The sequence below is a fragment of the Pseudorca crassidens genome, chromosome 9 (assembly GCF_039906515.1).
Source record: "Pseudorca crassidens isolate mPseCra1 chromosome 9, mPseCra1.hap1, whole genome shotgun sequence".
Lineage (NCBI taxonomy): Eukaryota > Metazoa > Chordata > Mammalia > Artiodactyla > Delphinidae > Pseudorca > Pseudorca crassidens.
Window position 1 is genome coordinate 25,829,105 of NC_090304.1, and position 27,201 is coordinate 25,856,305.

At 34.8% G+C, this 27,201-nt stretch overlaps 1 protein-coding gene across 1 annotated transcript in view; it reads left to right on the forward strand.

Moving 5' to 3' along the window:
- The window catches only part of CCDC73 (coiled-coil domain containing 73), a 99,793-nt gene that overhangs the window by 16,879 nt on the left and 55,713 nt on the right, over nucleotides 1-27,201 (forward strand). Inside the window, exons 3-6 of the mRNA XM_067749507.1 lie at nucleotides 10,151-10,222; nucleotides 11,858-11,893; nucleotides 12,826-12,900; nucleotides 26,490-26,528. Of these exons, the coding sequence (XP_067605608.1) occupies nucleotides 10,151-10,222; nucleotides 11,858-11,893; nucleotides 12,826-12,900; nucleotides 26,490-26,528 (222 nt within the window). The remainder of the gene's footprint in view (nucleotides 1-10,150; nucleotides 10,223-11,857; nucleotides 11,894-12,825; nucleotides 12,901-26,489; nucleotides 26,529-27,201) is intronic.

Genomic DNA, 27,201 nt, shown 5'->3' on the forward strand with positions numbered 1-27,201 from the left:
TTTCCCCAGGCTTTCTGATAAGAAAATAGACAAGGATAACTCTGAAAACTACTATGAACTATTTCATATCTGAGAAACATATTTTGTGTTATAGAGGAGTCAAAATATTTTTTAAGAAGTGAAACTTCAGATAGTACTGTATTTTCCTAGGCTGTTGTTATATACTATAACCAAATCTTAAAAAAAATAGTATCATATCTGATTTTCTTTTGATCCTTATCCATATAGAGGCATTTTTGATAGTGCCTCTCTTGCCTTTCCACCAAAGTAATCTTTTCTTTTTTAAAATATTTATTAATTTATTTATTTGGCTGCACCAGGTCTTTGTCGTGGCACGTGGGATCTTTGTTGACATGCAAGATCTTTTAGTTGCAAGTTGTGGGCTCTTAGTTGCAGCATGTGGGATCTAGTTGCCTGACCAGGGATTGAACCCGGGCCCCCTGTATTGGGAGTGTGGAGTCTTAGCCACTGGACCACCAGGGAAGTCCCCCACCAAAGTAATCTTAACAGCTAAAAACTGAAAACTTAATTAAGATGACCCTTCTTCTCAGTATTTGGCAATATTGAAACAGGAACTTGGAGATAACATGTCAGAAATAGAATTCAAATGACAGAGGATAGGCCAACGATGGGAATTTTGAGGCCAGAGAGATCCACTAGGTTGTGTTGGGTTACATATTAGGGACAGGTCAAATAAAGAGACCTGTTTGTGGAGAGAAAAAACAGGTAAACACCAAATACAATCTAAAGCTCCAAGCAGACATAAAGTCAGAATGTAAAGTCAGAATGTAAAGTCATATCTTGTTTTGAATAGAGTCAATAGTAGAAAATTATCAGAATCCTTAAGTTAATCAGTAAGTTTAATACAATCCAATTTAAAATACCAAGCATGTGTTTGGTGTACTTAAGCTGATTCTAAGGTTTATATGGAAATAAACTTACAATAGTGGCTGGGAAAGTTTTGAAAAGGAATCTAGTCACAGTAGATTCTTAAATATATTATAAAGCTATAATAGTTAAAATAGCTTGGTAGTATACATGAACAGATAGACTATAATGGAGTCCAGAAATAGATCCAAATACATAAGATAATTTAGTGAATGATAAAGGTGACATTTCTGATCAGTGGGGAAAAGTATATTATTCAAGAAATGATATTAGAACTGGGTATACCATCTGAAGAAAAATAAAACCAGATTCCTACCTTACTTTACAAAGTTGTAGAAAAATAGAACTTTCATATATTTCTTATTGGCAATGTAAATTAAAAGTATCTTAAGTTCCCCCAAACACCTAAATCCCATAACCTTCTATATAACCCAGTTCAAATTTGTTCCTTTTGAGATACTACTAAGACTCTGTCAAGGTAGTGTCCTCACTTACTGCAGTGAATTCCAATAAACATGGTTTTGCTTTATTAACAGGTTGTTTGGTGGTGTTTTGATGGAGTTCATTTTTGTATATGGTGTTAGGTAAGGGTTCAACTCCATTCTTTTTCTCCTTTTTTTTTTTTTTTTTTTTGCGGTACACGGGCCTCTCACTGCTGTGGCCTCTCCCGCCATGGAGCACAGGCTCCAGACGCGCAGGCTCAGCGGCCATGGCTCACAGGCCCAGCCACTCCACAGCATGCGGGATCCTCCCGGACCGGGGCACGAACCCACGTCCCCTGCATTGGCAGGTGGACTCTCAACCACTGTGCCACCAGGGAATCCCAGCTTCATTCTTTTGCTTGTGTATATCCAGTTTTCCCAGAACCTTTGGTTGAAAAGACTGTTCTTTCCCCATTGAATGATCTTGACACCCTTGACCGTGTGTGTGAGGGTTTATTTCTGAGCTCTTTATTCCATTGGTCCATGTGTCTTTCTTTATGCCAGTACAGCACTGTTTTTTGATTCCTGGAGCTTTACAGTAAGTTTTGAAATTAGGAAGTGTGAGTCCCCCAGCTTTGATCTTCTTTTTCAAGATTATTTGGCTATTTTGGGTTCCTTGAGATTCCATATGAATTTTAGGATGGGTTTTTCTATTTCTGCAAAAAATATTATTGGGATTTTGATAGAGATTACCTTGAATCTGTAGATAACTTTGGATAGTATTATCTTACAAATATGAAGTTTTCTAATCCCAGAGCAAAAGATGTGTGTGTATTTTTTATTTTTAATTTAATTTCTTTGGGCAGTGTTTTGTAGTTTTCATTGTACAAGTCTTTCATCTCCTTGGTTAAGTTAATTTCTATGTATTTTATTCTTTTTAGTGCTATTGTAAATCTAATTTTTTTCTTAATTTCATTTTTGGGTAGTTCATTGTTAGCATATAGAAATGCAATTGATTTTTGTGTGACTTTGTATCGTACTACTTTGCTGAATTCATTTATTCAGGTTTTTTGTGGAATATTTAGGGTTTTCTACATATAAGATCATATCATATGCAAACAGATAATTTTTTTTCCTTTCCAAATTGGATTTCTTTTTCTTGCCTCATTGCTTTAACCAGTGCTTCCAGTACTATGTTGAATACAAGTTGTGAAAGTAGGCATCCTTGCCTTGTTCCTGATCTTAGAGGAAAAGCTTTCAGTTTTTTACCATTGAATATTATGTTCACTGTGGGGTTTTCAAATATGGCTTTTATTATGCTGAGGTAGTTTCCTTCTATTCCTAGTTTGTTGATTTTTTTTTTACCATGAAAGGGTACTGAATTTTGTCAGATTCTTTTTGTTGCATAAGTTGAGATGATTATGTGCTTTTTTGCCTTCATTCTGTTAATGTGGTGTATTACATTGACTGATTTTTTTGTATGTTGAACTTTCTTATCCCAGGGATAAATCTTACTTGGTCATGGTGTATGATCCTTTTAATATGCTTCTGAATTCAGTTTGATAGTATTTTTTTGAGAATTTTTGCATCAGTGTTCATCAGGGGTACTGGTCTGTAGTATTCTTGATGTGTCTTCATCTGGCTTTGGTATCAAGGTAATACTGGCATCAAGCATGAGTTAGGAAGTGTTCCTTCCTATTCAACTCTTTGGAAAAGTTTGAGGAGGATTGCTGTTAGTTCTTTAAATGTTTGGTAGAATTCACCAGTGAAGCCATCAGGTTCAGGGCTTTTCTGTATTGGGAGATTTTGATTATGGATTCAGTCTCCTATAGTCTCTTAAAATTTTCTATTTCTTCATAATTTGGTCTTCGTAGGTTTTGCATTTCTAGGAATTCTCCATTTCATCTAGGTTACCCAATTTGTTAGCATGCAATTGTTCATAGTACTCTCATCATACTTATTATTTCTGCAGAATCAGTAGTAATGTCCCCACTTTCATTTCTGATTTTAGTAATTTGAGTCTTCTCTGTTTTTCTTAGTCCATCTGGGTAAAGGTTTATCAATTTTGTTATCTTTTCAAAGAACCAATTTTTAATTTCACTTATTTTCTCTATTGTTTTTCTGTTCTGTTAAAGGGAGGGGGGATCTCTCCCATTCTTTTCTTTTTTAAAAATTTATTTATTTTTGGCTGCATTGGGTCTTCGTTGCTGTGAGTGGGCTTTCTGTAGTTGCAGCAAGCGGGGGCTGCTCTTTCTTGCAGTGTGAGGGCTTCTCATTGTGGTGTCTTCTCTTGTTGTGGAGCACGGGCTCTAGGCATGTGGCCTTCAATAGTTGTGGCATGTGGGCTCAGTAGTTGTGGCTCACAGGCTCTAGAGCACAGGCTCAGTAGTTGTGGCACACAGGCCTAGTTGCTCCATTACATGTGGGATCTTCCCAGACCAGGGGTCAAACCTGTGTTGGCAGGCGGATTCTTAACCACTGTGCCACCAGGGAAGCCCTGCTTCATATATTCTGATGGTCTGTCATTTGGTTCATAAATGCTTATAATTGTTATATCTTCTTCCTTATTGAACGTTTTATGGATATATAATATCTTTCTTTATCTAATGTAACTTCTTAAAATTTAAAGGCCATTTTTAATTTTGTTTTTTTTTTGTTCTTTTGGTTATTATTTTATTGGAATATCTTTTTCCATTTTTCTACTTTCAACCTGTTTGTGTCTTTAGATCTAAAGTGAGTCTCTTGTAGACAGCATAAAATTGGATCATGCTTTTTATCCATTCTTCCAATTTTTGTCTTTAGGTGAGAGAGTTAAAATATACATTTAAAGTAATTACTGATAAGGAGCAACTAACTTGTGTCATTTTGCTATTTGTTTTCGATGTGTCTGATAGTTTTTGTCCCTCATTTCCTGCATTACCATCATCTTTTGTGTTTAGTTGATGTTTTTGTAGTGAGATGTTTAAATTCCTTTCTCATTTCCTTTTGTGTATATTCTCTAGCTATTTCCTTAATGGTTACCGTGAGGATTACAGTTAGCATCTATCATTATAGCACTCTAATTTGAATTTGTATCAGCTTAATGTCAATAACATACAAGAACTCTATTCCTTTATAACTCCAGCTACACCCCTTTCAGTTGTTGATATTATAAAATTACATCTTTATATATTGTGTGCTCAAGAGAATAAACTAGTAGGGTTTTTTTTTTTTTTTTTTTTTTTGCGGTACGCGGGCCTCTCACTGCTGTGGCCTCTCCCGTTGCGGAGCACAGGCTCCGGACGCACAGGCCCAGCAGCCATGGCTCACGGGCCCAGCTGCTTCACGGCACGTGGGATCTTCCCGAACTGGGGCACGAACCTGTGTCCCCTGCATCGGCAGGCGGACTCTCAACCACTGTGCCACCAGGGAAGCCCGTAAACTAGTAGTTTTAAAAATACATTAGTCTCTGAATTATGTAGAAAGCAAATATGGAGTTACAAACCAAAGGTACAGTAATACTAGCTTTTAGCCTAATAATTGTCTTTTTTAAAAAAGTATTAGTTTCTTTAAAAAGAAATAAAAACTGCTGTTAGAGTAATACTAGCTTTTATAAATTGCTCATGTATTTACCTTTACTGAGATTTTTATTTCTTCATACGGCTTTGAGTTGCTCTCTCTTGTCCTTTCAATTCAACCTGTAGGAATCATATTATTTCTTGCAGGGCAGGTCTAATGGTAATGAACTCTCTCAACTTATGTTTATCTGCATTTTAGATCATGTAGAGGAAAGGCAACTTATGTGAGATGGTGATAAGACTATGAAGTATATTTCCTGAGTCCTTGGAGTACTTTGCCAGGTTTGTCTGAAGTAAGAAAATGTCCAAGATTGGGGCACAAGTAGCCAGTTTCATGTGGTAACCTCTAATAGGTGTGTATGGTAGAAGCCAGTGAAGTATAAGAGACTGTGGACTTAATAGTCTTGAGAGTCAGACATAACCTTCTTGGTCATGGAAGTTCAAGAATGTCAGATTTAAGGTGCCATTAATTCTCTCTACTTTTCCTCAAGATTGGGGATGATTGGGGCAATGAAATTTCTAAATAAATGACAAGGCTTTGCAGAGTTCTCTAAAAACAGGTCCAGTAAAATGAGTGCCTCTGTTACTGGAGATCCTCATGTTGGGAACACAAAATCAAGTAATTTTTTTCCTACTCTCATAATTATAGCTCTCTCTCAAGAAAAAGTTTTAATCCATCCAGAGAAGTAGCAAGCAATGATCAGAACATATTCAGAACCCAGTGTAGGGGTTTATTTTAGGAAGTCCATTTGGACATGTTCAGTGGGGTCCTGAAGCTTGGATTTACAAGGATAACAGTTTTACTAGGATTGTGAGGGAGACAGATGAGATTTGCACCAGAGACATCCTCAAAAATCTTAGTAAAATTTCCCCACCAATGCTAATTGAATATTGTTTTCAATATGTCCTTGCTCTGATGGGTATTTCCTTGTAAAATATGTTTGCAGAGTTTCGTCAAGGTTCTCTGGTGCCACCAAGTGTCTGTCCTGAAAGTGCCAGGGATTCTCTTGTACTTTACAACCATGTATTCTTTTCAGATTTTGGAGCCAGTTGTGGGCATTCCAAAATAGGATTTTTTAATCTCCAGAAAGATTTAGCTTTTTAGAGTATAATGGGGCCAGGACCTGATTGAGGGCTGCCTGTGTGTCATAAAGATAAACCTAGGATATTTCTTTTAGCCTTTGTTATCCCTTAATAGTGTGGCTTCATGATAGCCACCTCCTTAGGAAGCATTAGAGTACTTAAAAGTACTTAAAACTGTTGTTCATTTTACATTGGGATTCCTATTAAGGTTGGAAACTCTCATTGTTTCTACAGTATTACAAAATCATGGACTACTCCGAAAGGTATACCTAATATTAGTTTTTTGTTAACTGTCTTATCTCTTGACAATTGGCAAGCTCTGCTGAGAGGGTAAGTACTGTCATCAGGACTGGTTTTACTTCTGGTAAGGAGTCATGTTTTAGGGGTCAGTTTAGACTGTTCCAGTATATCTTGCCTTAGTTCCCATTTCAGTTATAAAAAATGATATATCAACAAATAATATTAAACCTAGATTTTCTAGGAGGAGTTTCTAATAAATCCATTTGAGGCATAGTCATTGTTTGGACAGAGGTTAGATCTCATGGAATTCCCCTTCTTTGGGTAATGGGAAAAGAGTAGCAATCTTTAAAGTATAGCACTGAGTTGAAATGTGTGAGGGAGAAAATAATAAAAAGTTCATAGGATGTAAGCCTGCTTGCCAAGAAGTGTGTTTTCAGTAACATCCAGGATTGTACAGCATACAGAACCATCAAATTTAAACAAGATCCTTAAACCAAGTCAGTAGAGGCCTCTACTCGTTTGGCTGCTGCTTATTACTATCCTTAGATAAAGAGTAGGATTTTCCCCTCACTGGGTTGAGGGGAAGATTGTAGTAAGCAGTTGGGCCCTGATGATACCTGTGGTGTTCTGTTAGAGTATTAAGGACTTGTCTACATTGCTCAGATACAAATAGATAGAAAGCTTTATGACAATTTGGAGGGCCCCAATTGCGGGGGTGCAAGGGGGGCTGTTGAGAGTTATTTTTAAATCACAAAATTCTTGTCCGTGTTTAAGTTCCTAAGGGAAAGGTTCCATTATTGAGGACTTAAATTATATAGAAATGTGTCAATTTCAGAGATGTTTGGAACCCAGTGTCTACAGTAGCCAGTGTAATCTGGACAACTTCTTAATTTTCTCTTAGTAACCAGCCTTGGAAAGTATTGAAGGGCTCATAATTTATCAGGAATAATAGATTTACCCCCTTGGGATAAATTATACCCTAAATAATGCACTTCATTCTTACAAAATACTAAACTTTTTTTTGGAATTCTCATGTCCTTTCTGAGCTAAAACAGTACATAGATAAATGGAGTCAGTCTTAGAGCTCTCTTCATCTTTAGAACATAACGAAAGCTTGCCCGCATATTGTGTAAGTGTAGAGTTTACAGGGAGGTTTAAGGTCCCTAAGTTCCTCAGTAAACCACTGAGGCATAACTGTCCAGGTAAATTGTTGACTCTCCCAGGACAGAACAAACAGGTAAAACTATTTTGATCTAAAGGGGCGCCATAGAAAGCAGAACACAGATAAATATATAGTAGTCAAGTATGTAGAGTCAGGTGGCACTAAAGATAAAATAGTATCTGGGCTCAATGAATTGGGGAAATTGATATTTTATTTATGGCCTTAAGGTCTTAAATCTTCACCCATTGGGTTTTTGGCTGGGGAACAAGTCAAAATTTTAAAACTGGTATAGGTATGATTGATTCATCCTTTCTTTATTAGGCTTTAGGACAATTGACTTTAGTTCTTCTTCGTTTCTGGTTTTAGAAGTATTATATAAAGTTAAGTAGAGGTTTAGATGGGTCAGTCTGAACCCTGCTGCCAATATCAGTTAAGACATTTTGCCCACAAAGAGTCCACTTCATGGAGATCTTTAATTTGGTTCCATGGTACACACAGGTACCTAAGTCAATATCCAAATAAGCTATGATCTGATTGTGAATAGAATCCCGAGGAATCTTCAAACAAACAAACAAACAAAAAAAACAACTCCTCCTCCAAAAAAACAGGAGTTTAATTTTTCAATTCTATTTGCATAGTAGATTCCTATCTCTTAAGTTAATGGGTGTGGCGTCATAAAGGAGAAAATAATATTCCTCACTTGAGAATCCAAGGATAACGGTTATGGGCTAAAACGGGACGAGTATCTTTGGATTATTAGAGATACACCCTATTTGAGTAGCTCATTGACCCTGAGGGAAAGGTTATGTGATGTTGCCAGAGTTTATGGTATGAATAAAATGTCCATGTTTCTTTTAATATTTAGAGAAATTGCTCTTTGCAAGTTTGAGGAATAAATGGGAAGTTGGGTGTGTGTCAGAGCAGTGACATTGATTTGCCCACCTGATATTTTTTCCCTTCATTTTCTTAGCTAGTTCAGGATGTTTTTTTTCCCCAGTGTCTTTTCTGCTTATAATAAGTATCTACAGGTGTCTTTACCATGAGACTCACTCCTCTCATGCTTGATGACAGGAGTAGGAGTATTAAATTGTTTTATCTGTAAGGGTACCAGTTTATTCTTCTTTTGTTCTAAGGCTTTTTGAAGATCTGAATTTGGAGATCTAGTAATGGGGCTATTTCCCATTCCAGTTTTTGTTGCATATTAAATCTATTTCTAGATTTACAGCTGTTCACAAAAGACGGGGAGAGAGCTGGAGTTCATATTTACTTCAGAATCTGCTCCTCAAAGGATTTATCCCTGAAGTGTCCTATAAATTCATTCTTTCCTTGTTTGCAGGAGTAGAGTCTAATATATTTTTATAAGAAAACTGGGCAATATCCTCTGAAAAATTTCGCCCAATATCTACAGCTTTTCTAAAGGTCTGGTTTCCGGAGAATTCCCTGACAGTCCAGTGGTTAGGACTCGGTGCTTTCACTGCCAGGGCCCGGGTTCATTCCCTGGTCAGGGAACTAAGATCCTGCAAGCTGCGTGGCATGGCCAAAAATTTAAAAATTTAAAAAAAAAATGTCTGTTTTCCTATGCAGTTTGGGATTTCCTAAGTCATTCTTGGGATCTTCTCACTTTGCCTTTTCTATTCTTTATTTTTTGCTTCTGAGCATATGAACCAATTGATACAGACCTTGGAACTGGCAGTATTATTTTTCAAAATTAGTTATGGGAATTAAAATATTTTAAAGTAATTGCTAACTTCAGGAAAAATAAAACTTGTATATATAGAAATGTAATCATGGGACTTCACTGGTGGTGCAGTGGTTAAGAATCTGCCTGCTAATGCAGGGGACACAGGTTCAAACCTGGGTCCAGGAAGAGTATCCCCCGCTCACTGCAACTAGAGAAAGCCCACACACAGCAACGAAGACCCAATGCAGCCAAAAATAAATAAATTAATTAATTAAAAAAAAAGAAATGTAATCATGATATACCATATGGCTTAGCATTGAATAAAAATTGCAATTATAAGAGTATAAATACTGACTGTTGATTTAAGCCACAATTTTTATAATTCTGTTGGAAGAATAGATGGAGGACATGTAGGATTATGGTTATATAAGAAAGCTATCATATAGGAGGTCAGTAGATAAATTTTTTAAATTGTAGAATCATGGAGTAAAATAACAGAAGCATTTGAAAGTGGTTGCCAGTTTTAGCTCTAAGTTTTTAAATTATGAGAATTATTTGATAAAGATAGAAGAAAAAATTCATCTTGAATCTAAAGGACAGGACACACAACTTGTACCAAAAAAAGGTAGAGGGGAAAGAAATGGAATTGTATACATGGATTTTTTTTCAAAAATGCCCTGTGGTAGTTTTGGTTTTGTAAAAAATTATTTCAGTGAATTTAAAAAATCATATGTTACCATGTAAACATTTGTGCTTAGATAATAAAATTGGTTTTTTTGGAAACTGTAATAAGACTATAGTCTGCTTGTATATTAGACTTAATTTTAATAACTTTTGGTGAAAGATATTTTCTTGAAGAAAACTTTAAAGTAAGCTATATTCAGAGTTTAAAATTTTAGAGAGCAATATGTTTTATCATGAAGAAGCAACTGGAAGCAAAATTATTGTATGCTGAGTCCATGACAGTTAAAAAAAAATAAAATTTTCATAAGTTACATTTTAAGAGCATAAAATAATATGTGCAATGAATATGTTTAACTTTAATTTGTGAACCCAATTAAAATTTAAAACTGAAAGTGGCTAGAATCTGTTTTAACTTTTCATGATTTTAAAATAGGAAACTCTTCAGAATCAAAAGGAAACATTAACAAAGCAACACAAAGAAGCAATGGCAGTTTTTAAAAAGCAGGTAATTTCATAAGGATAGACAAACATTACAGTTTTAAATATTGCACTTTTCCCACTTCTCATGAATATTATGACAGGTTGTTCTCCATACTCACTGAGGACAAAAAGGTTATTATTGGAAGCAGGAAATAAGATTATTCTGAATCACAACTGATAATAATGTAGTAGAATGATTTAGTTAAGGAAAGAAATTAGGAATACTATTTTCTTGGAGATGTGTTTTCATTGGTCCTAAATAAAATATGTTAGTGTGTTCTTGCTCTTTCTCTCCCTTCTCCCTTTTCTGTCTTTAATTAGCATATCTTAGGAGCTTACCTTTTCCACATTACTTCTTTACGCAAGCTAACATTATAACACTGGTGAAAAGCTGAAATGCAAGTAGGGAGATGTAAAGGATGAAGAGATGTGATTATCATGCACCTCCATAAATATCAACTACTAACAACTAAGAAAGATCAGTAGAAGAATTGAAAAAAATATATTTTAAAGAAATGAAGGACAACTCCTTCTGTTATTTTGAATTCTATAGCTCTTCTTTACTACCTCACATTTCTCTTCAGTTCCTAATTATAAAATAGAAGTGTAAGAAATGTGCCTATGGAAAATGTACTCTGGAAGTGCTTTTCCTTATAGCCATGCCAACATCACCATTTTTTTTTTCCTTTTTCCTTCCCCCTTTTTTGTTTTTATCTCCATACAAGTGTGTGTGTTCAGAGAGAAATGCATAAAAAGAAATAAACCTATATAACCTAATCACTAGTGGGTTAAGGTTATTGGTAATTTACACTGTAGTGTGGATTTGTTTAAGCAGATGATAAACTTCCTTATAGTCTGAAATTGGCTTTACCTAAGTTATAAGAGTTTTAATTGAAGGGTGAGGAAGCAGAAACCAAATGTACAGCATAGTATTCTTTAGGAGAGAGCAGTTCTATGTCTCTGTTACCACAAGGGACTCTGGGCAAGAAGAAATATCCAGGTAATTGAAGGGTAAAGGAGAAAGTGCTATTGGGTTCTTTTTTTAAAAATTTCTTTTCTTCTTTTCTTTCTCTTAAAAAAAAGGATTCTTGAAGGTAAGTGAGGAATATGGAAAATGAGATGGAGAAATTCCAAAGAAAAATTTTATTTCTTGACAACTTTGGCTAGTATCCTTGTGTTGCTTGGAATATTTAGTTTCCTTTGGCAAGTTCACCCTAGTTTTTCTGTTTTAAAATGTCATTATTTATTTATTAGACTAACACATGCATTTAAAAAAAATTTCAGAAAATACTGTCAGTGCAAATACAAATGATACCAATTTTATAAAAGTATGCCTTCAGAAAATGTTATATGTTAATTGTTTATGAGTAGATGGCAAAATATTGAAACATTTAAAAAAACTGGAGGGAAAAACTAAACTTTCAAGGATGATTGGTGCTCTGATCATGAGATTAAATTGTTCATTTTCTTTGGTGACTATCTTTTTTCCCCCTTTTATACCTTTTATTATTTATTTTCTCAGTGTAAAAGTAGCATAATCACATTGTACTAAGTTCAAACAATATAGACATGTAAAACATTTCTGTAGTCTCACTGACCAGTGTAAATCCCTGGTAACATTTCACTTACCTGTATTTTAATTTTTAAAATTCTTTATCAGTTGCAAATGAAGATGTGTGCCTTGGAAGAAGAAAAGGTATATATTAATTTTTTAATAATTTGAAACATAGCTTAAATGCATTTAATTATCAGTTGTTCACCATAATGGAAAGGAGCATTGGTAATGAACAAATGGATACTGTTAATTTCTTAAAATTTTAGAAACAGAAAGGACCTAAGGGAATCATGTTACTTGAGCTCTTATCATTTTACAGTTGAGAGTACTGAGGCCTAGTAAGATATGAATGACTTGCTGAAGCTCCCATTTTGAAGTGGCAAAGCTGGGACTAGAACCTAGATTTCTTCAGCCCCTAAATTAATGCTCTTTCCACTATACTGCAGTGTTTCTATTAAGTATATTTTTAGTGCCTTTTCAATGAAATTACCTTCTTTAAAAAACAGTAAGATGATTTGCATCTGCATGCAGACCAACAGGAAAAGAGTATACAACTCTGAGCAATGCTAGAAATTCATGTGGCATTAAATGTTTTCTCTAGCTATTCAATAGTTCATACATGTTTTTATTATATCAAAGGACATGTCATTTATAATATTAAAACTTAGAGTTATTTTTAGCAAAAGACTTTCTTTAAAAATTTTTCTCATATCCTTATATTTATAAGACAAACGTACTTGTGTCTTATTGATTAGAATATATTTATTCTAGCCATATGAATTAAATACTTAATTATATAGTATCCATAAGTTCTCAGGAATGCTCTACTGATAAAATGATTTATTGTTGTAATGAGATTTTCCATTTCATGATATTTGTAACCTTGTATAGACCTTATTGTAATTTTATGATATCTTGAAGTCATTAGAAATACAAGTTGTAGTACAGATACATGTTTAAATTCTGTGAAGTATTAGGTTGCAAGTAGAGATTTTGGTTCTTGAACTCTTGTTCTCCCTGTTAATAATGTCACTTACATTGGAAAGTACTGAAATATAGTTTTTTACTTGAAGGGAAAATATCAACTTGCTACAGAAATAAAAGAAAAAGAAATAGAAGGATTGAAGGAAACATTAAAGGCATTACAGGTAAAGTAACTTAGTATTGCTTGAAAAGTAATTTGGTATTTTAGCATTGTATCAGTAAAATGCTGTAAACATCTAGTGTAGCAAAGTGAAGCTGAAAAAAATTCATATATATAATTTAGTACTTTTTCCTGAGAGCCTTGGATTTCAAATTAGTAGGATTTTTGCTTTATCTTTTATTTTAAAAGGAAATATTAACATAACTTTCATTATTTCTCACAGTAATATAATCAGATATATGTTATTTTTAGCACTTTATAGATGACAAAAGCAAGTTAGGCCTATATATTATAACTGATTTATCTATGGTCCTTAAAAATTAACATAAAATAGCATTTATTGTTATTATTATTTGCTAAGTACTATGCTTATTTTCTACAAATACAAAGATGAAGGAAACATCACTTTGCCTTTAAATCATTCAGTCTCATACAGAGGTATGAGGTATACAACAGAATACAGAGGTATACAACAGATGATGAATCATTCAATACATATTTATGAAGGTCTACTATGTGCCAAACCCTGCTCTAAGCACTGGGAATACAGCTGCGAGTAAAAGGGTCAAAAACCTCTGCCCTTGTGGAGTTTACATTCTAATGGGGAAGACAATAAAAAGAGATAAAAAGTAAAATAGAGATTGTTGGGGGAAAAGATATTCACGTGATTTCAGAGTATCACCCTATAGATAATATTAATTACAAAGAGCAAAGTAATTTTTTTACAGTGGAAGGATCTTGATGGTTACTACCTGAATCAGGTAATTCACACTGTAGTGTGGATTTATTTAAGCAGTTGAAAAGCTTTCTTCCTTTAGTCTGATTACAGTAGTACAAGGATTCCTTTTCTCCACATCTTTACTAGCATTTCTTATCTCTTGTCTTTTTTGATCACAGCCATTCTGATAGGTGTGAGGTAATCTCATTGTGAGGTTGATTTGCATTTCCCTGATTATCAGTGATGTTGAGCATGTTTTCATATACCTGTTCGTCATTTGTATGTCTTTCTTTGAGAAATGTCTGTTTAGGTCTTCAGCTCATTTTTTAATTGGGTTATTTGGGGTTTTCTGCTATTGAGTGTGTATATGACTTCCTGCTACATTTTGGATATTAACTCCTACTCAGATACATGGTTTGCAAATGTTTCTCCCATTACATAGGTTGCCTTTTCACTCAGTTGCTTATTTCCTTTGCTGTGTAGAAGCTTTTTAGTTTCATGCAGTCCCACTTGTCTATTTTTGGTTTTGTTTCCTGTGCTTTTGGTGTCATGTCTAAAAAATCATTGCCTAATGTTGAGAAGCTCTTTTCCTAAATTTCCTTCTAGTAGTTTTATGGTTTCAGGAGTTATGTTTAAGTCATTTTTTTTTTTTTTTTTTTTTTTTGTGGTACGCGGGCCTCTCACTGTTGTAGCCTCTCCCGTTGCAGAGCACAGGCTCCGGACGCACAGGCTCAGCAGCCATGGCTCACGGGCCCAGCCGCTCCACAGCATGTGGGATCTTCCCGGACTGGGGCACGAACCCGTGTCCCCTGCATCAGCAGGCGGACTCTCAACCACTGCGCCACCAGGGAAGCCTTATGCTTAAGTCTTTAATCCACTTTGAGTTGATTTTTGTTTATGGTATGAAATTTTGTATATTGCATGAGGTAAGGGTCCAGTTTCATTGTTCTGCATGTGGATATCCAGTTTTTCCAACACCATTTATTGAACACTATCCTTTCTCCATTATGTGTTCTTGGTGTCCTTGTCGAAGATCAGTTGGCTACAGATATGTGGATTTATTTCTGGGCTCTCTATTCTGTTCCATTGGTCGATATGTCTCATGTTGGTTTTGGTTTTGCTTTCGTTTTGTTTCTTGTCAGTACCATGCTGCTTTGATTGCTGTAGCTTTGAAATATATTTTGGAATCAGGAAGTATAATGTCTTCAGTTTTGTTCATCTTGCTCAGATTGCTTTGGCCATTCAGGGTCTTTCATGATTCTATATAAATTTTAGGATTGTTTCTTCTATTTCTGTAGAGACTGGCATTGTGATTTTGATAGGGATTGCACTGAATCTGGAGATCACTTTGGGTAATACAGACATTTAAACAATATTTAATTTTCCATCCATGAACACAGTATGCCTTTACATTTATCTGTGCCTTTTAAATTTCTTTTATCAATGTTTTATAATATTCAGTGTACAGACCTTAACCACTCTGCTTAAATTTGTTCCTAAATATTTTATTCATTTTGTTGCTATTGTGATTATTTTCTTAATTTTCTTTTCAAATAGTTTGTTGTTTGTGTATAGAAATGTGGCTGATTTTTGTATGCTGATTTTGTATCCTCAATTTTACTGAATTCATTTATTAGTTCTAACAGTTTTTTTGTTGTCTTTAAGGTTTTCTATATGTATGATTATGTTTCCTTCAAATAGAGATAATCTTACTTATTCCTTTGTGATTTGGATGCCTTTTATTTCTTTTTCTTTTCTCATTGCTCTGGCTAGGACTTCCAGTATTCTGTTGAATAGAAGTGAGAATAGGCACTCTTGCCTTATACTGGTTTGATTATGATGATCACTGTGGGTTTTTTATAAATGGCCTTTATTGTGCTGAGGTAAATTTCTTATATACCTATTTTGTTGAGAGTTTTTATCATGAATGGATGTTGAATTTTGTCAAATGCTTTTTCTACATCTATTGAGACGAACATGTGGTTTTTTTTCTTTCATTCTATTAGTGTGGTGTATCACATTGATTTATTTGCATATGTTGGACCATCCTTTTAACCCAGGGATTAAATCTCACTTGGTAATGGTGTATGATCCTTTCAATATGCTTTCGAATTTTGTTTGCTAGAATTTTATTGAAGATTTTTGCATCTATGTTCATCATAGATACTGGCCTGTAGTTTTCTTTTCTTGTAGTGTCTTTGTCTGGGTTTGTCGACAGAATGATGATGGTCTCATAAAATGAGTTTGGAAATGTTCCCTGTTCCGTGTTTTGGGAGAATTTAAGAAGGATTTGTATGAAATCTTCTTCAAATGTTTGGTAGAGTTCTTCCATGAAGCCATCTAGTCCTGGGCTTTTCTTTGTTGGGAGGTTTTAAATTACTGATTCAATATCCTCATTTGCTATTGGTATGTTCAGTTTTTCTAGTTCATCAATCTTCAGTTTTGGTAGGTTGTATGTTTCTAGGAATTTATCCATTTCTTTTTTTTTTTTTTTTTTTTTTTTGCGGTACGCGGGCCTCTCACTTGTTGTGGCCTCTCCCGTTGTGGAGCACAGGCTCCGGACGTGCAGGCTCAGTGACCATGGCCCACGGGCACGTGGGATCTTCCCGGACTGGGGCATGAACCCATGTCCCCTGCATCGGCAGACGGACTCTCAACCACTACGCCACCAGGGAAGCCCTCTATTTCTTTTAACGGGAGAATTTGTTGGCATGTAATTGTTCATAATAGTCTCTTATGATCCTTTTTATTTCTGAGGCATCCATTGTAATGTCTCCTTTTCATTTCTAATTTTGTTTATTTGATTCTTCTGTCATTTTCTTAGTCTAGCTAACAGTTTGTCAATTTTGCTTATTCTTCCAAAAAACCAACTCTTAATTTCGTTGTTTTTTTTCATTTGTTTTTATATTTGCTATTTGATTTATTTCTGTTCCAATCTCTATTATTTTCTTCCTTCTGCTGATTTTGGCCTAGTTCTTCTTTTTCTAGTTGTTTGAGATGTAAAGTTAAGTTGTTTATTCAAGGTTTTTTTTTTTAATGTAGGCGTTTATCATTATGACATCTCCTGTTAGTATTGCTTTTGGTGCATCCCATAAGTATTGATATGTTGTGTTATTGTTTTTGTTTTGTCTTGAGATACTTTTAAAATTCTCCTTTTTTTTAACATAACAAATGTTCAAGAGTATGTTGTTTAGTTTCCATGTATTTGTGAATTTTCTTGTTTTCTTACTGTTAATGATTTCTAATTTTATTCCACTGTGATCAGAAAGGATACTTGGAATGATTTTGACCTTCTCAAATTTAAGACTTTTTTGACGACCTATCACATAGAAGGTGACTTTTCTGTGATACACCATATGGTAGACATATGATCTATCCTGGAGAATGTTCCATGTGTGCCTGAGAAGAATGTGTATTCTCCTTCTATTGAGTGAAAAGTTCTGTATATGTCTGTTAGGTCCATTTAACCTATAATGATGTTCACATCAACTGTTTCTTTATTGATTTTCTGTCTGGATATTCTATCCATTATGGAAAGTGAGGTACTGGAGTCTCCTACTATCATTGTAGTTTTGTCAGTTTCTCTCTTCAGATCTGTTGATGTTTGCTTTGTATATTTAAGTGCTCTGATGTTGGGTACATATATACTTATTATATCTTCCTGTTGAATTGACTCTTTGGCATTATAGAATGACCTTCTTTGTCTCTAAAGACAGTTTTGACTTAAAGTCTATTTTATCTGATATAAGTTTAGCCACCCCTGCTTTCTTTTGGTTACTCTTTGGTATATCTGTTTCATCCTTTTACTTTCAGTCTACATGTGTCCTTAAATCTACAGTGAGTCTCTTACAGATGTATCACTGGATTTAAAAAAAATTTGTTTAGCCACTCTGTGCCTTTTTATTGGAGAGTTTAATCCATTTACATTTAAGTAATTATTGATAGGTGTGGAATCACTGTTGTCATTCTGTTGATTGTTTTCTGTTTTAGTTGTGTTGTACATCTCTTCCTCTCTTGTCTTCTTTTGTTATTTGATGTTTTTTATAGTGACTTTTAAAATTCTTCTCCCTTTATCTTTTGATGTTGTTCCATAAATCATATGGCCTTTCTTCACCCTCTTTCATTCTTTTTTCTTTTCACTGGATAATTTAAAATGATCTGTCTTTGAGTTCACTGGTTTATTTCTTTTGTTCCACTGAGTGTGCTGTTGAAGCTATTACATTTTTCATTTCATTCATTGTGTTCTTCAGCTCTAGAATTTTTTTGGTTCTTTCCTTATGACTTCTATCTCTTTATTGAACTTCTCATTTTATTCATGTAATATTTTCCTGATTTTTTTGAGTTATCTATCTGTGTTGTCTTGTAGTTTGCTGAGCTTCTTTAAAACAGTTATTTTGAATTCTTTGTCAGGTAGTTCATAGATCTCCAGTTCTTTGGGGACAGTTACTGGAAATTTGTAGTATTCCTTTGATGGTGTCATGTTTCCTTGATTTTTTTGTGTTCCTTGTAGCCGTTTGTTGGTGTTTGTGCATTGAAGGAGCAGTGACCTCTTTCAGAGTTTTTGGACTAGCTCTGGTGGGTATAAACCTTGACCTACTGGTGGATGTGAGGATGCTGGCTGGGTGGCATATGTGGTGGTGCCAGGTGTAGTGCTGGGTCTAGCAGCTCTGGCTTGGTTGGGGAGCAATGATGCTTCTGGTTCCAAGAAAGGACACAGTGGCCTGGGCTCCATCAGGCAGCTCCATCAGCTCAGGTAGGTGTAGACATTAGCAAAGACTGTCAGTGTCCTTGGAGGTGAAAGCTGCTGGTGTCCATGGTAGTGATGAGGGCTGTTGAGGTCCTTGGTGGTGAAGGCTGCTGGTGTCTTCCTGCTCTCCTTTTCTCCTATTTGGGGGGAGTTGTTGCTGAGGGCATTTCTTTTGGTGCCAAGCTGTATGAACCTAGATGATTGAATGACACAGGTGAAATGCTTCCTATACTTTTCTATTCAGACATCCTTGTTTTTTTGTGCTCTACTGGGTTGCTGCAGCTTCTTAATAGTACTCCAGAGCTCTTCCAGAACTATTTTCATTTTTAGGTACTTGTTAAATCATGTGGGGGTGTGGGAAGGCTGGGACCTCCTGGTCTACCATCTTTCTGATGTCACTCCCATGAATTCTTTATATTTCTCTGAAATAAGCCCTTTTTGTTTGTGTTCTGGGCTTCAGATTGTTTCTTCAGTTTGTCATTTGTATTTTGATTTTGTTTGTTTGGCTTTTTGTTTAACATTTGCTATAAATTATTTATTTTTCTTTTACGGCTTTTGGAGTTTGTCATGGTTAGAAAGGCATTCACAACTACAAAGTTATAAAAAGGATTTGCCAATGTTTTCTTTTATTACATCTAAGTACTCAAATTTTACATTAGATCTTTGATCATTTGAAGTTTATCTTTGTAACAGTATGAGATATGGATCTAAGTCTATATTTTTTCAGGTTGTTATTCAGTTGTCTTAACACTATTTAGATTCTCCTCATTTGAGATATTAAGCAATTTTTATTTTGGATTTCATTTGTTACTTTGATGTAACAAAGTGAATAAAAATTAAGTACAGCAAAATGTCAATGAGTTCCAAGAAGAATGTTTTTAATAAAAAGAAGGGCATGGATTCCATGCCTCAATTTGGATGAATTAGAGGCTGGAAGATATTAGTGATATAGTAAAGAATCCTTATATCTTGTTTCTTCAACAACAGCAGCAACAAAGCAGTAAGTGATTAGAAACTCCAGAGAAAACAGATTACCGTATAACTAAGGCATAAAGTAAATTAAAATTTGGGATGGTTTTGAGCAATTGATGGGTTAAAACAAGAGAAGATATTTAGGTCCTGACCCTAGTAAAATCATCCTTTATGTAGCACATTGGACCTATACGACGGAAATGTGGTATTAACACCCTGTTAGGCTTTGCATTAAACAATATCTATATTGACTGTAATAACATAAACACTGTTGACTTCCAGTTTTTAGAATTAACCTATAAGCAAAGCATGGGAGACTTAATTATGGTTACAGAACAAAACTTAAATGTTACTAACCTTGTTGATGAAAAAGTAAAGGTGCAGTGAGATGAAGTTCATGGTGATATCCAGAAATATTCTTTAAAGTTGATGGAAAAGAAATAGGGGTTTAAGGCTACTATTTAAAGTTTATGTAGTTATACAGTTTAGTGATTCTTATCATACCTCAGATATCCAGTTTAAAATGACCCCAGTAGGTAAACATTTTTTTTTATTATTTAAATTAAAAAGTTGTTCTTATAATTGAGTATACCGAAATTACCATTATAGCTATTATAGAAGACTCTAATGTGTTTTCTTACAGTATCTTGAACTAGGCATAACTTACCTCTTATTTCTGAATAAATCTTGAAAAAGTGTTACTTTTTTTTCTACTAAAATGTCAATAAAGAAATATGCCAATTTTGTTATAAGTGCTTTGTTATTTTAGCACTTTTTCTTAAATTATTTCATTTGATACCACTCATGCATGTTTAATTATCTGGATAATGTAATGAGTATTTTCAAATCAAAAGAAATTTCTTCATATGGCTGACCTTCTGTGCAAGAGCTGTAAGGATTTGTTTTGCCTTGTTCAGCCCGTGACATAGTACAGGTGATGTATATGTTACTTTATGGCTGGATGAACATGATATATGAACAGTGTAGAACAATGAAGATACTTCTGGTGTTTCCCCTCCAAGTTAAAGAAAAAAAACTTCCTCTTTAATTATGGATCTGATATAAATCCATTAGGCAAAGAAAGTTCACAGCCTCTTAACCATCATGTAGCAACCTCCCTCCCTCCTTTACTCAGGTTGCTACTTTTTTCCTTTCATGAGGTTGTGCCTACCATGTGCAGGAATAAGAAATCAGATAATGCCTTTTCTTGAAAAGCTCATAGCCAAGCCACTCTACCTACTGAATTCTAAAATGAAACAAACAGACACAAAACCACAACACACCAAAAGCTGAATTATTTTTCCTTTAATGGATTCTTTGAATGTGTTTAACTTCTATTTAAAATGGTACCTTGTTACTTGATTTTAAAGGGATTAGTTAGGGCTTCCCTGGTGGCACAGTGGTTAAGAATCTGCCTGCCAGTGCAGGGGACACGGGTTTGTGCCCTGGTCCGGGAAGATCCCACATGCCGTGGAGCAACTAAGCCCGTGCGTCACAACTACTGAGCTTGCGCTGTAGAGCCTGCAAGCCACAGCTACTGAAGCTCGCACGCCTAGAGCCCATGCTCTGCAACAAGAGAAGCCACCACAATGAGAAGCCCGCACACCACAAGGAAGAGTAGCCCCCTCTCACCACAACTAGAGAAAGCCCGCGTGCAGCAGCAAAGACCCAACGCAGCCAAAAATAATAAATAAATAAAATTTAAAAAATATATATATATTAAAAACTAATAATAAAGGGAATTAGTTAGAGCAGGGCAACCTGCTTATATCTTAGTTACCTGACAAATTAAACTTTGTTTATGTAAACAGTATGCCTAAGGGTTAAATTTTGCTGAGTGTCCTGTAGATTTTAAATAAATTATTTCTGCCTATTAAAGGCTTACTATTATACATGATCCTGTGGTAACTCTTTGTCTTCTTGAACCTCAATTTTCCTTTAGGTAAAATGAGGAAATTGAAATACATCAGCATTTCCCAAACAAGACCATTTTGTGAAGCAATAACGTATTATATTCTCTGCTTCACTTAATTTTTTTTTTGCGGTACGTGGGCCTCTCACTGTTGCGGCCTCTCCCGTTGCGGAGCACAGGCTCCAGACGCGCAAGCTCAGCGACCGTGGCCCACGGGCATGTGGGATCTTCCCGGACCGGGCACGAAGCCGTGTCCCCTGCATCGGCAGGCGGACTCTCAACCACTGCGCCACCAGGGAAGCCCCTACTTCACTTCATTTTAAGCTTACTGAATTTATAAATTAAGACATTAATTCCTCTCACAGAACTGAAGCCATATTTAATACATAATGTGTTATTTCTACTATTGAATCTTTATCTTATTAGGCCTTACCTAACCACAGTGATAAAAGGGAACTAAATTCCTAGAGCTTTGACTGTGCGCATTTATCCACAAGGAATTCTTAGATATTTGGAAATTTTGTAGTTTGGAGAATCATAAACTTACAGAGATGTTAGAAATACATTACAGAGAACTATTTTCCTGGATGATTTAAAAGTAATACGCCAGGTACTTCCCTGGTGGTCCAGTGGCTAAGACTCTGTGCTCCCAACGTAGGAGGCCCGTGTTTGATCCCTCGTCAGGGAACTAGATCCCACATGCAGCAACTAAGACTGCACATGCTGCAACTAAAAGATCCCACATGTTGCGGTGAATATCCCACATGCCACAACTAAGACCCAACACAGCCAAACAAACAAATAAATAAATAAATATTTTAAAAAAAATAAAGTAAAAGTAATATGCCAATCTGATGCCCTGTCACCCCAAATACTGTAATATCTCTCCTATGATCAAGGACATTGTCCTAGAAAACCATAACACAACCATAAAATCAGGAAGTTAACACTGATATATAATTGTAAATTAATTCTCATGCCCCATTCAGGTTTCACCAGTTGTCCTAGCAAAAGGATCCAGTTTAGAATCTTATGTTGCATTTAGTTGTCATGTCTCTTTGATCTCTTTCAGTCTGGAACGGTTCCCCAGTCTTTGTATGATTTTAATGCCTTTGAAACTCTTGAAGATCACAGTCTAGTTATTTTGTAGAATGTCCCTCAATTTCTGTTTCGTTTTTTTTTTTAATTGAAAAATAGTTGATTTACAGTGTTGTGCCAATCTCCCTCAGTTTCTGTTTGGATATTTCCTCATGAATAGAGATAGTTTATGCATTTTTGGCAAGAATATTACAGAAATAAGGCCTTATTCCTATAATTGAATTCTATCAGATAGCTGATGATTTCAGTTTGTCTTATTATTGGTGATGTTCACTTTGAACATTTGATTTAGGTGGTATCTGACAAGTTTCTCCACTGGAAAGTTATTCTTTTCCCCTTTCTAATCAGAGTATTTTATAGGCAGGTACTTTGAATAGAAATGTTCTGTTTCTCTCCAAACATTTAATATATTCATTTATTTATATCAGTTTAGAATCGTAGTTTCTTATTTTATTCAATGGATAAAAATATGTGACTATCATTATTTATTTTGATCCTCACATGATCATTAGTTTGGCCAGTAGGAGTCCATTCAGGATGATTTTTCAGTCTTTTGGACATGACTTTATCATTTTTTCAGCATTTTCCTGCTCTCAGGTAAAAACAAAATGTTCCAGGATCACCTTGTAGTTTACGTAAGCTTGCCCTGGAATACAGCATTTCTCCACATTGCCCTGGTTCCTTTTAGTGGAAAATGGAATGTAGACACCCAGATCTGGGCATTGTTACACTCACTGCTATTGGGGTGTCACTGGTCTCAGACCTTCTTAGTAGACAGAGCTAGGGAATCTATGTATGTATTTATATACACACAAATATATAAACACACATTTATAATTATGTTTGTTTCGCTATCAATCTATATATGTCAAAAACCATGAATTCACATTACTTCCATTTCCAATCCAAAACCATAAGGTTAATTTTAATTTATTTCCCTTCCATATTTATATATTTCTTTTCTGTTACAGTAAGAAATATGACTTTCTTTATTCTTAATATATTTACTTATTTGATAAATTACCCTGTACGTGATCAGGCCTCCATTCTGCTACTCCTTCCTAATGTGGATGCCCTCTTCTCCCTGCTTCAACTCTGATACCTGGGTTGCCCTTTTTCAGCACTGCCTACTAAGCACCCTACTCAGCTTTTGACTCCCCATTCAGGCCTGATACCCTGTTCTGGAATGCTGCCACCACTACCCCTTCACCTCTTCCCCACCTAATGAACTTGGGACTGAGTTGTTCAGGAAGGTGAGGGGTTAAATATTTTTAGCACAGTACTTAAAGGACTTTATTCCCAAGTAACATAAATCCCATTAATTTAATGGGAAAATAGATTTGCTCTAAACAAATGTACTTTACAGTAAACTTTTCATAAAATTTTCCAAAAAGTGAAGGATAGCTATAACTAGGAAAACATTTGTACTTTATCTTTCAAATTGCTTTCTGTTGTTAATACACTAATTAGTGTTAGTATAGTTTTGTTCCAGTATTAGAAAGCTGCCTATATCTGGTATTATAAACCAGTTTTATGTGATTTCAGAATGAATAATCATTATATAGAACATCTGTAAAAAGATTTCATGTCAATCTAGTTATGTTACTTTCAAATTTGACTTATTTGACATAGGAATGCAGCTACATGGTAGTTTTTTAAGTTGGAAAGTGCTCTAGAGGTGTTGATAAAATAGAACTGTGAATCATGGTTCAGAAAGAATAAAATGCAGAGATATTGATGTTTGAAGAACAGTGACCTGAAAGAATTTGGTAAATTTGCTCTATGTTTATCAGTTTTATCTTTGGCTAATGGTAGCTGTATTAGTGAAGGTTCACCAGCGAAACAGAACCTGTATATATAGAGAGAGAAAGAAAGAAAGAGGGTGATTGATTGATTATGAAGAATTGGCTCACACGATCACACAATTATGGAGACAGAGAAGTGCCGTGATCTGTTGTCTGCAAGCTGGAGATTCTGGAAAGCTGGAGGTATGATTCCAATCTGAGTCCCAAGGCCAGTCTTTTTTTTTTTCCTCTTATTTTTCTAGATGACCTCTACCTTTTTACTTTGCTTTTGTCTGTATGCCTTAAAAATACTCTGATCTCATCTAGTCTCATTTCTTTAAAATGGGGTCTACATGCAGAGGGCTTCCAAATGTATATCTCCAGCCCCAACTCCAGCCTGGATTGACTATTGGATGTCTAAAAGACATCTCAAACTTGACATGTCCAAAACTTAGTTCCTAAAATCTCGCCCTGAAAGCTAACTAACTTATTTGTCTTTTCTGTTTTTGTTAATTACAACTCCCTTCTTCCTGTTGCAGATTTTTTTCAGCTTTTCCCTCAGAGTATATACAGAATCTGACCACTTCTCACTACATCTACTACTAACACCCTAGTCCTCTTTCATCATCCTCTTTCATCTCAATTGCAGTAGTTATATGAAATGTTCTTCCTGCTTCCACTTCTGTTCTCCTTCAGTTTTAATATAACAGTCAGAGTGATCCTTTCAAGGAGTAAGTCAGGCTCTGTCACATTTGTGCTTGGGTCTCTTCAGTGGCTTCCTGTCTCATTCAGAGTAAACCATTATTATGCACCACAGACCTACAGTGATTTGGCCCTACCTCCTCTCCTACTCTTCTGTGAACTCATCTTTTGCTGTTCTTCCCCTTGCTTACTAAATCTTCCAGCCACATTGGCTTCTTTGCTGTTCTTTGAACACACAAGACATTTGCCCACCTTAGGGGCTTTGCACTTGCTGGAATACTCTTCCTTACTTTCTGTTGAGTCTTTACTCAAAAGTTGCCCTCTCAGAAAGGACTTTCCTGGCCATCCTGTGTAATCCCCTTCCCTGATTTATTATTTTTCATTAGCACTTATCAATATCTAATAGAACTATATATTTTAACTTATTTATATTGCTAATTATCTACATTCCCCAGAATTTAAGCTGGACAGGATTTTTTGGTCCAATACTATACCCCCAATGTCTACATTAGTGCTTTACTTATAGTAGCATTCAATATTTGTTGAAGAAATGAATCACATATAACTCATTCCACCAAAATGAAATAAAATTATTAGTTCAAGGCAGTATGCTAAAAATTTATTTCACAGGAAACGTGAAGTAATTTTAAGAACTTTTGCTTCAATTTTAGCAAATATTAGGTGAGTTTAAGTAAATAAGCACTCATACATGGCTAGTTGGAGTTTAACTTGGTCCACCATTCTGGAGGACTATGTGTGTAATAACAATTGTTAAGTCTATAAAAATGAACAAATCTTAGGAGTCCTGCTTCTTGGAATTTATTCTGCTAAAATGAATAACTGCAGAGTTTTCTTGGTAACAGCATGTTTATTTCAGAATTCTTTCATAGAACTGAAAACTCGGTAAATCTACAAAAATGAGAGTGATTTGATAAACTATGGTATAAAGTTAAACAGTGGAATACTGTGTAGCCATTAAAAACTTGTGTTGTAGATTAATTTGTAATATAAAAGTGTTTGCTATATATTAAGTAAAAATAGGTTACAAAATAGTACATATATTATTATTCTACCCCCTACTGACTCTCTTTTAAAGTATAAATACATAGAAAAATATCTGGAAGTACCACAGTATTAATGATTGTTATTTCTGGCTTGTGAGATGGTTTAAGACAATGTTTTTCCCCTATGCTTATCTATTTTATCAAAATTTTTTCAACGAAGAGCTAATATTAAGTAGCAGACTCTCCTAGAGTTTTCTTGCTGTCCTTCTTGCTTTATTTTTCTTCATAGTAGTTGTCACTCTGTAACTTCTGTACTTTTTACTTATATTTAATTGTCTGTCTACCACCACCCCCACTAGACAGAAAGCTTGTTACGGGCAGGGACTTTGTTCATTGTTGTATCCCAGGATCCTAGGAAAATGGCTGGCATATAGTAGGTGCTCCATAAATATGTGTTGAATAAATAAATAAATGTATTGTTTTTGTTATAGAGAATAAAGTTATGGTAAGTAACATTTTGAAAATGTGTCACTGGAAAAAATTGCATATAAGATACACGTCACATTATATAACATACAATTTTAATATCAGAAGGAATTTATAACAAATAACTAAAAAGTTTTCATGAGATTTTTTTTCCCCTTATTGTTTTCAAGGTTTCTAAATATTCTTTACAGAAGAAAGTGAGTGAAATGGTAAGGAAATTTCAAAATATACACCCACCCCAGATTAGTGCATAATGTGCACAGTATTTTTGTCAATATTAATGTGACATTTATTGTTAAAAAAATGTTGAAACTGGATATTAATATCCCCTTTAAAGGACTGAATTACAATTTCAGATATAGCTTAAATGAATTTATTTCACAAATTTATTTCCAGATAGTGTTTACATGTTATAAAATAAATTTAACACAGTTCCCAAATTATTGGTAGAGGTCTTATATGAAAATTGAACAACAAAGAAATGAAAACAACAGAATTCTGAAACCCCTTACTTTAATGATATCTTTTCTAGGTATTTGTGTAAACACATAGTTATTACTTTTAGCCTGAAAATTTGAAATAATATGAAGTAGCATTTGAATACTACACTTGGGATATGGTACTCATCCCTTATCATTCAACAAGTGTTAATTTGTTGTGCATTCCTCTTCTGCAGTATATTAAAATTAATATTTACATTTTTACAGCATAACATTTTATGAAATATTTACTTTGATATTCTATCTTTCTATCCCTGTTGGATTCAGAAGAATTTCTTTCTCTGTATTTTTGATTGAGCAAAATTCTCCCATATCCACTTATATCTTCAGAGGGCTTCTTGGGTGGGTTTATGCTATTTCGTTCTTCCTTCTTTGGAGCAGA